The following is a 10,000-nucleotide window of genomic DNA, read 5'->3' as shown; positions in this document are numbered from 1 at the left end:
ATCCGTAACATTGACTGGGCTCAGCCGTAACAGGTGTTATGGGTTACAGCCCCTAATGACAGCCCTGGCCTTGTCTTTTGCTTTCTCAACATACCTGACCTTGATTCACTCTCTGCTGGTTTAACTTGCATAGCATTTTGCATCTAAAAGGAAATGTGAATGTATTTCTTTAGTATAATTTGGAAAATGCGCTATACTCTAACAATTCCATGATAATTACAAGGAAATAAGTCTGTGATGGACTTGAAGCTAAAAGTGACCTTCCTTTGAAAACCATCCCTTCATTTTGGTCATTATGTTTCTTGGACAAAATTTAAAGAAGATGGGTGCATCTCTGAATTTTCTTTTTTTATGAAGGATGATTTCTTCACACATACACCATCAAAAATGAAAATTTAAGGCAATAATGTTCAATGCCAATTTTAATGTTATTTGTTTTCAACTAACTTCTTACTTAATAAACTTACTAACATTCTGTAAAAATTAATCTCTTTATTGTCTACTCATCTGTATATATTTATTTTTATTTTTTTATTTCACTCTATCGAGTATACAGTATTAGTATATTTGTTCTGTAATATTTACCTTAAGTATACATGAACTGTGTATATTAGACTATTTAGTCTCTTTTCTGACTGTTCCAAGGAAATATTTTTTTAATTAACCAATGTTGGCCACCCAACTAGTTTACCTTTTGTAGTTATTTTGAGTAACCAGTTACTGTAATTTACGTTAATCTTGTCTTCATAAAATAATGGTCATTTCTTTGTAACATAAATGCTGTACGGTACAAATAAACTCTCTCTCTGGGTAATGGTTATACACTACTGTATGGCACCAGGGACCAATGCTGTGATTGGCTACTGACCTTCGTCTTATTAGAGCAGTTTTCAAAATGGATTCACCTCTATGGACAACTTGATGCTTAAATGTATTCAATAAAATAAAGATATCGGGTTTTTCGATTGGTGAATCCACATAATGCAAAATTAAACGGAAATAACTAATTGCAATTAAGCTTATAATAAATTAACCTAGCCCTTGATAATAAGCTTTAGTACAATATGAAGGATAAACACTTAATTTATCCTGTAATAATTCCATGCTGTCAGGATACGTTTCTCACGCTTTATCTGCACAATACCTCTTCTGACGGTAATCAAAACGAAAACTTAAACAGCTTACCCCAGGTAAGATCTTCTTTTCGTGCAAGTCCTTCTGTGCATTCAGGGCAGCCTCGCGCGAACAAAACGTAAGAAATGCACAGCCTAAAACCAGAGAAGAAGTTTAATGCCTATGCAAACGGGCACTGCAAACGAGGATATGAATATTACCCTTGTGGTTTCGCGTTAATCTGTCTCGTAAAACGGTTAATTCGTGAATCTGTCCGTACGGTTCAAAGTAAGGCCTCAGATCTGTGTCTTCCCACGTCCTTGGGACCTGCCCGATAAACAACTTGATGGCATCTGCATCTCGCATGGGAATTGTGCCTCCGTTTTTTAACGACGTCATGGCAATGATAAGGTAAAGTAGACCAGAAAACAAGAAATTACAAAAGTTTACAGCACAAAAATACAGAACGCGAAGTAACTATGGATGACAGACACTCACTACTACATGTGGGTATCCCAGAGTTCTTTGTGGCATATTTTAGCCCATTCTTCTGAAACTTCAAAGAAATTTCCAATGGAATGGACGCAAGGATGTTGAGAATTTCTAGATAGATGTAAATCCACTTTTCAGATTTGGTGTCTTTTACCAGTTGCAGTTTTCCTTCCTTGGCTTTCGGTTTTCAGGTAACATATCGCTGGCGTAGATTGTTTCTAGCAAGTACAGAAAGTAAATACGCCTGTATGCAAAACAGACCGTTTTAATACAGTCCGGGAGTATAAATATTCGTAGTACGTAGTTACGCATCGTATTGATCGTGAGCTAGTTGTAAATAATTGCAAACAGTTTTTTTTTTTTTTTTTTTTGCCTTTGCTAGATATTTTCATATTTCGTAGATACTTTTCTTCTTCAGTTGGCCAACGAAGCTTGATTAGAAATAGAACGCAAACTGCGGTGACAAACATGTGGCTAAGGGTGCATTCTTTTGGAGGTATCCTGGCTATTCTCATTCCGGATTAGGAACAACAAAATACACGGAATATCAATTTGCAAAAGAACACACACTGAAAACTGAATACTATTAGCGAAGGTGATCTGGGAACTATTGTATCTGCGCATGCGCCAATTGCGTTGAAAAGCTTTCCGGGACGGTTGGAACACGAAATGTTGAAATATGGCCATAAGTAGCAGTTTTTTGGCGATTTTCTCTAGTTTTCGGTTTGCTTCATATGCTAAAAACCCTAAGGAGGAAGATGACGAAGAATTTTTTGTACTTGTGTGTGCTTTGCGTAGTGCAAATGTGTTCCCATATGCTCTTCTTCTTGATGTCGACTTATCGTGGCTTTTGCACAAACCAATTAATGCCAACGTCATTTCTTTTGACCAGGCAAGGGAACTTTCTTTCATTAACACAAACTGGCAGCTCTTCTTGTTCTAGCATCGGTAAAGAAACAGAAGAGAGGACAGCACACCTGCATCCACGGTAGACATTTTGCATCGCTATTCCAATCAAATTTTTACAATTTTCACGCCACCAGCCGGCCGCGTTTCCCGCCAAAACTTTCCCGAAAGAACGCATATTCTGCCCATTCGGAGTGAGCCATATTCCGGTCATTCCGTTTATTCTGCTATCGGGAGCAGAATGAACGGAATAGTATTCCGTTCATTCCCAAAACGGAATAGGTCCCAAAATATTCTGGAATAGTACCAAAAGAACGCGCTGGGATATTTCTTCATGACTTTATTGGGGTTAAGTATCGTTACTGACGTAAAGGGGCGTAGCAGCCTTTAAGCCAGCCAGTAGGCCCGGGCTTACACAACGAGCCAAGGATGCCAAGAACCACAGGAAGGCAACAACTTAAGTTAAATGTCCCAGGCCGCAGCTCCTGAATCCTACTGGCAAAGAGCCCTGTATTTTCCCCTCGTCGATCACTGTGTACAAGAAATGCAAGGCTGATGTCGATTCTTAGGACAATATGTTGTCCCTAAAAAGCTACATACATTCACAAGCGAAGTTCAGGATAGGGTATATGGCACATACAAAACCGATCTATCTGAGAAGAGAGAATATGAAACTGAGATCCTTAGATGGAAAAGTGGCAGCATTCTCCTGCTGGTGAGAGCCCAGCGACCCTGGAAGAAACCCTGGAGAGCACAAATCCGGTCCTCTGCCCAAATGTAAATGCGGTACTCACCATGCTCCTCACAATGCTGATCTCAACGGCCAAACCGGAACGCTCCTTCAGTTTGATGCATACAGTAAGTAAAAATTTACAAATTAAAAAGCCTTCTCCAGCTTGCCACCATGAACGGCTGTCTTCCCTTGCCATGATGCATGCGTACCGCGAAATGACCATAGACGTGGAGGATGTGGCCCGTGGTTTTTGCGGCAGAAATAACGAGCTCCCTAAATTTGGGTTTCCATAGAGCTCCATAGGGATCCATAGAACTAAACAGAACTCACGTTTTTGTCGAAGAAATATTGTCAAGATACGCTGACATTTTTCAAAATGTACTAGTGTATTTTTTAGTGTTTTACTCACGTCCAGAGGTGCACTGAATTCACGAAAGACGTTTTTTTTATTGAAATCGCGTTGATAATGAAGAAAGAGTCACTATAAGACATGATGACATTAAAAAAATGTGGTTCCTTATTTGTAAAGCCATACAGGGTTATAATAAAATTCACAAAAAAATCACTTTACACCTATTAAATTAATAAGCATTTTTTTACTTCTCTGACTTCCACGAAATCGTAAAGTGTGGAACGGGCTTACAAACGAAAAATGGGTAGCTACGCCCCTGACGTAATTCCGTCTCTGACTGCAAGGTGCTGATTTTATTAAAAAACGATTTACAACTGAAAAAGGTCGATTTTTTGAATCAGTTTTCTCTTCGGATGTGCTTTGCGGAATTAGTGTCTGTCGCTGGCTTAGGTTGTTTCTAGGAATTTTTTTGCGTATTTGCGATTTCTAACAGGCCGTTAGATTTCCCGACCTTGGCTGGAACAACACAAGCTCAAAGTGGCCTTACTCATGGCATGACCCTCTCTGTGCGCATGTGGGCTTCGCTACTGCGATAAAGAGCTAATATTATTGTTTCGATTCTTGTTTTTTGTTGTTGCAGTTGAATTTGCCCTTAAAAACTTTCAGTATGAATGGAGAACAGATCTTTGGTTTCAAGTGACGGTGGCTGGCGATATGCAAATTAACCAGCGGCGAATGTGCCCCCTACCGATTCTCCGCGCGGCGTATGCCTCTCGCGCCAACAATACCGGCAATTATTCAGGCTAGTACTTTTATGAAGCACGGTTTTTACGACGCGAAGACCTGAGTTGAGGTCAGCTGAGGACAATATTGATAGCGCCCGGGCATGATCTTACCAATATTTTCAGACTTTTTATTATAGACTCAACAAAATATCGCGTTTCTAATCGGTCAACGACGAATTAAGAAATAGCACAGAGTGCAATACGAAAGTTGCTATGGAAACAGACAAAAACACGTATGAACTTGCTGGTGCATTTCACTCAACTCGCGTGAGAACTTTCAAAACATCACTCGTGCCATAAGTCACGAAATGCACTCAATTTTATACGATTTCCTGTACATATATTGGTCAAGTCGGTCTTGGTCGGTTATTTGTTTCGTATAAAAGAAAAACAAAAACATATTTCTCAAGGGTCTGTACATAACAGCAGTTCTTGTCTCAGAGGCGTCCTTAGCTAGAATTCCTGGCGTGATGGGGAGTTTTTTTGTATTGTGTACCCTCGAATACAAATCGAACGAATTGAGTCGTAGTAATTTCTCACAGTTTTTGTTTTTCTTGAACCCTTTTATTGTCATCCTCAATATCCAAGCGTCAGGCCCTCAGGGCGAAAATTCGACTGGGAAATGACTCTTCATTAAATGTTCCCTTGATAAGTAAGTACTGGTAAAGATGCTTATAACAAGAGCAGGTGTCCAGTATTAGCCCCGGGCGAGATATCATGCATTTAGTTGCCTGGTGACAAACTATAACTGGGTGGAAAACCTAAGTGCTTAATTCGTATTTCTTCCCTGAAAAAGCTGACAGAAATTTCATTCCTCGATTTACTCTTTTGAAAAAGTTGTATATACCTGTGGAATCAGTATAGCAGCACGGGATAAATCAAACGAACTTCTTTGTTTTATTTCTAGTCACTGAGATGGAGCCCCATGGCTTTTCTCCTGGTAGAGTATATAATAAACGTACTGTACAAGGCAGTTAAAAGATGATACTCCTAGCAGAAGTTAAATTGGTTCTTAATCCAAATACTGAAAAGGAGAAGTGAAAGAATGGCTTTAAAAACTTTAAATAGCGATTGGAAAATATCAACACCTCGTTTTCGCAAATCGTTTTAAGATAAAACGACCTTTGTTGGCCTGTGGGTCTTTCCAAAATCCATAACTCCTACTTTGTCTTCGTAAACCAAGCGATTGAAAACTTGCTTAGTTTTTTGCGGCTTAGGCTTTTTCCGTTTGTAAGGTGGAATGATATTAAAATATGAAAAACTATAAGAGCGGTTGATCATATGTTCGTGGATTGTGTTTCTCAGCTCCCGTGTCATGTCATACTTATGCGCAAGTTTATCTGCTACAAGTCTCTTTTCACCTGGGGGGAGCTGTACCGCATAGTCGGTTAAAACAGAAGTCGGTCTTGGTGATGCGACCTGCTCGGCTGCATCTAATTTATTCTCAGGCTTGCTTGGTGAAATGTTAACCCATTGAACTAAATCAGCTGATTTTATCCGAGGAAATTGCAGTGGATTTTGTGCAGGACTGGATAAATCACCATTCCTTGTTCTATCTGTGACCTCTCGACGTGCAATTTCAGCGCGTAATTCAACCTCCCCCAGTTTCATTCTTTCCAACTTTTCAGTCATCTTGATAAGTCGACCGTGTTGTTTACCAGATTTTACTGTCGTTTTCCTCAACTTAGCCGTCAACGTTTTCTGTGTTTTCTGTTTGCTAGACTTTTCCTTAGCCAATATTTTGCCTTCTAGCCGCTGAAGTTTGGAAATAGTGTCACTCGCTGTTCGAGCCAGTCTCTGCCGGTTTTCATAGGAGGTGTAACTCGGGCTTGCTTTTCTTTTGTTATCATCCAAAATCCACTCCTTGGTACTTTTCAAGTCGTTCTGGAGTTCTCTCCTCTCTGCCTTGAGAGTCTGCAGCTTTGTCTGCTTCCTCTTTTTCTTCTTTGTCTGAGCCAAGCGTGTGCCAGAATTTTTCGTTTCTAAATGCTGCAAAGTCAACGCATCGCTCAATGACTTGTTTCTTTCTACATTTGCGCTCTTAAAGCGAACTTTCTTTCTCCTTGCTGACATATTTTGCACCAAAGGACTATACTGTCTTCGGATGAAAATCACTAAGCACTCCAAGGCAATGGAATGAACTTAAAAGAAGAGGTTTTAGTAAACTAACCGGTATCTATGGTGAATTCCCCGACAAACTCATAAATTTATCATGATACCTGTCAACCACGTACACTCACAGGAATTAAAATCGTGAGTCAAGCTGTCGTCTTTTGTTCAGGTTTCGCCAATTAAACGAGTAGCGATTAGTGACTGACTTAAGCTGGCAAACGTTTCATATAATAAGAAGAAAAACCCCTCGTTGCGCTTTGCCAGTTTGGAACCACAACCAAAGTTCAATATAAAGTTATTCATTATTTCAGTATGAACCCGATTTTTAAACCGCGACGTTACCTTCATAAAGTGACAACCGTTCATTGTTCACAAGGTAAACAATTCAGTGTTTTTGACAAAAATGACCTCAGAACAGGCAGGTGGCCATTGTCACAAACGGGAAGAACTTATAGAGTGCAATTTACCACTGGCATTACCTAAATTAACTTCATCTTTTCACAAGAGCCATCACTATGACAGAACATTACAATTTTTTATCACTTCCTTCACTCTCCAGTTTATTTCTGCCACCATCGTTGATTTATTTACCTAATAACAAAAATAATACTCACATCTTAATTTATTTCTGTGTCAAGGAAAAAATGATTATCCAACGAAGGACAGTATAGCGGACACCGAAAAACACCGGTTGGAAGTTATATTTAAGACGAGATTTTTTTGAATATCGAGCAATAAAGCGCGCCAGCGGCCAAAAATCCCATAAGAGCTTGCGCGCATCTTACTTTCAGATCAGGACTTGTACCGTCGGCCATATTGTGTCCCGGTGGAAGAGCACATAGAAGTTGTATTGAGTGCAAGCGATTAGCCAACCATTTTACACAGGTATTTAATTCAGTCACTTCGGAAAGATCTGTAAAGCTTGAAAAACGTTTTGAAGCGGTGAATTTATCGTATTTAGTTTAACCTTCTTGCAAGGTTATAACCAGTACGCAAATTGTTCGAAAAGATCTTTCTGCCGTAAGATTTCGAGTTCTCCGACTCTGCTAATAAGAGATCCAGTCTAGAATTAGTGTGTCAAGACTTGCTTTTGGACTATCTTGAGACTGCAAACCTAGGATGAATTCTTATTATACTTCTATTAAAATAGTGTGAACAGTTCTTTTGTCATTGCCTTGTCTGTGACCGGTGATCTGATATTCGAGTTAGAGGTAGTCAAGTTGATGTGGAAGCAGCTTCTGTCACTTGCGTTACGGTTCAGTGAGGTTTCCTACAGATCGTTTTCGGACTGCTATTGTCGTTACAGCTCGGTGTACTCTATCGCTAGACCTTGCAAAAGTATTCGTGGATAGGTTCCTTTAGAGTTGATTTTCAGCTTATCTCCTGCACACTTCTTCCGTAAAAAGATTCGTGAGACCCCCAGTGTTTAAGTGTTTCCTTTTCAGTTCCCCCTTTAAAATTACACATTAAGATTGTGTTCAGCTTAGCTTCAATTGTCAACTTTCAATTTCGATTGTTGAGTTGAATTTATCATAAAACTTGCCACAAATGTTTCACAAAAGAGTTATTGAAGGTTTGATCTTTGTGAAGAATTGAAAAAAAAAAAAAAAGAAATAAACTAGTCCCAGCTGAGCCTCAGAGATTGTAAACAATTTCTTAATCAGTACTTACTTATATTATATTTAAAAAACCTACAAGGAAGAATCTCGTCCCATAAATGATGTTAAAGGAAAAATGTCAAGCCTGTAGGAATGCCACTATCCGCCTCTGATGTTCAGCGTCCAAATGCACAACTCCCCTGTACAAGCTAAAACATTTATAGTCACTACCAAAGTCCACTTATGTCCAGGTTTGACCCTAATTAGATACACACCCAATTTTGACATCCAACACAAAGTGTCCCTTTAAGTCTAAGCATTTGCTACCTATTTTCAACAATAAGGTAAGGGTAAAGGTCAGCATTATTTTTAGCTTTGGGTAAATGCAGCAGCTAATCTTCACTTAAAGAGTAGCATTTGGGGGACACTTTGTGACATAAATTGTCTGTATTCTGAGACACAAGTGATGTTGAAGTTGGCGAGAAGAGCAAGGGGACACTTCGTGACGCTTATTGAAATCCGCGTGCATCTAATTAGGGTCAAACTTGGACATATCTCCCAAAGTCAGTAGATGATTTGTTCCCTGAAGCTAAGAAAACTTTTTTGGAAAAAAAGTTTGGCTGTGTGGCCCTCATAAGCAGTTTAAGGTGCTGTGGTGCATGTTATGTAAGGTTGCACAGGCTGTCACCCAGTGTAAACAAAAGTGTTCCACAACCCGTCTGCAAACAATTCTATTCAAAATCAAGTTGGTTGTGCCCCAGTGTCATATGAACTGACGTCAAAGCGAACTCAGTGGAGGATTTGAAACAAACTTTAAAACTGCGCAAGGTAAAAAGTGGCTGATCTTAAAACAGAAGTTGAAAACATGGGTGCCTCAAAATGAACAGATCTGCCAGGAAATTCTTGAAGGCCAATTTGATGGGGTAAACTTTCCTTCTTTTAACTCACATGGTAAAATTCTACCATACATATTCTACCTTACTAGTTGGTTTTTCAGTTTATTTGGATTGGTAGTGAAAAGATGAACACAATTCAAGGATCTCCCAAGCCCGCGAAACTGAAAGGCTGAGCAGGTTCTAATATTTTAGGCTATTTTTTCATAATTCAGGCTGATTACATGTAGTTTCTTAATAGGTTCTTATTTCTCAGAGGAACAACAATAAATTTCTATATTTTATTCATAAGATATGTAGACAGCATTGCACTGTAGCTTTATGGAAAACATATTTCTAGAGAAAATCCAATAAAATGCCAATCAAAGAAAACATCCACAATAGACCTAATCGGCTAACTCAATGTTGTACCCAATTCAAATCTCCCGAGATTAAGATTCTTTGTGTATTGTATTTGCATTATAATGTACCATTCATATTTAAATGATATTGAAATATCTGAAACAAAACGTTTTTTTCCCAAAGGGTTTGAATTGGGTACAACATTGAGTTAGCCGATTAGGTCTATAACAGGAGTTTTCTCGAGGGTGATTTTTTTGTAAAAGTACCTCTTTTTCTTTGCCAGGCTCTGCAGGTTCTTATATTTTTGGGTATTTTTAAAATGCCAAATTTCAGCCTGTACTAGGTTCTTATATGTGAGTTTGTACTGTATGCATTATTCCCTAAAATAGAAAACTAATCCAGGCTATAAAGAGTACTCTTTTTGCATTCTAATAATCAGATCAGAGTCAGTAATTATTACTGACTAATTCAACGTCAGGACATTTTTCCTTTACCTTTGATAATAAAAAAATAAGATCACAATATTTTTCACCTCTATCAGTACTTTGCACGCATACTGGCTTTAGCAATGTTTTGGAAACATGATTGTAACATGCGAACCTCACTTTCTAGGAGGTGTTTCTTACTAGAAGTAAAAAGTAAAAGGAGCAAGCCATTGTCTTCACTTCTTTCAA

The 10,000-nt window shown here is 38.8% G+C and overlaps 2 protein-coding genes and 1 long non-coding RNA gene across 7 annotated transcripts in view; all 3 read right to left on the bottom strand.

The window, feature by feature from the left end:
• Window positions 1-1,636, bottom strand: part of LOC138042659 (CUGBP Elav-like family member 3-A) — a 20,081-nt gene extending 18,445 nt beyond the window's left edge. For 4 of the 5 annotated variants that reach the window (XM_068888606.1, XM_068888610.1, XM_068888607.1 and 1 more), the window contains exons 1-3: window positions 1,335-1,631; window positions 1,186-1,268; window positions 95-143 (exon numbers count right to left, since the gene is read on the bottom strand). In XM_068888606.1, the coding sequence (XP_068744707.1) occupies window positions 95-143; window positions 1,186-1,268; window positions 1,335-1,512 (310 nt within the window). In that variant the 5' untranslated portion in view covers window positions 1,513-1,631. Of the gene's footprint in view, window positions 1-94; window positions 144-1,185; window positions 1,269-1,334 lie in introns of all 5 variants that reach the window. The other variant, XM_068888608.1, reaches the window with a different exon arrangement.
• A 3,626-nt stretch (window positions 1,637-5,262) lies between these two features.
• LOC138041232 (uncharacterized) lies at window positions 5,263-6,835 on the bottom strand. The gene has a single exon (XM_068887001.1). It carries the CDS (start codon window positions 6,452-6,454, stop codon window positions 5,489-5,491), a length of 966 nt encoding a protein of 321 aa, XP_068743102.1. The 5' UTR covers window positions 6,455-6,835; the 3' UTR covers window positions 5,263-5,488.
• A 2,308-nt stretch (window positions 6,836-9,143) lies between these two features.
• Window positions 9,144-10,000, bottom strand: part of LOC138042674 (uncharacterized) — a 3,303-nt gene continuing 2,446 nt past the window's right edge. The window contains exon 3 of the long non-coding RNA XR_011131063.1: window positions 9,144-10,000. This exon is cut by the window's right edge and continues 361 nt beyond it. This is a non-coding gene — a long non-coding RNA (uncharacterized lncRNA).

This window comes from Montipora capricornis, chromosome 3 (genome assembly GCF_036669925.1).
Source record: "Montipora capricornis isolate CH-2021 chromosome 3, ASM3666992v2, whole genome shotgun sequence".
NCBI classification, from domain to species: domain Eukaryota; kingdom Metazoa; phylum Cnidaria; class Anthozoa; order Scleractinia; family Acroporidae; genus Montipora; species Montipora capricornis.
The sequence above is the reverse complement of the archived record's forward strand: the minus strand, read 5'-3'. Positions and strand labels throughout refer to the sequence as shown.

What these genes read in the sequence shown, in the direction of transcription:
- LOC138041232 (XM_068887001.1), bottom strand. Translation starts at nt 6,454, where the DNA reads ATGTCAGCAAGGAGAAAGAAAGTTCGCTTTAAGAGCGCAAATGTAGAA.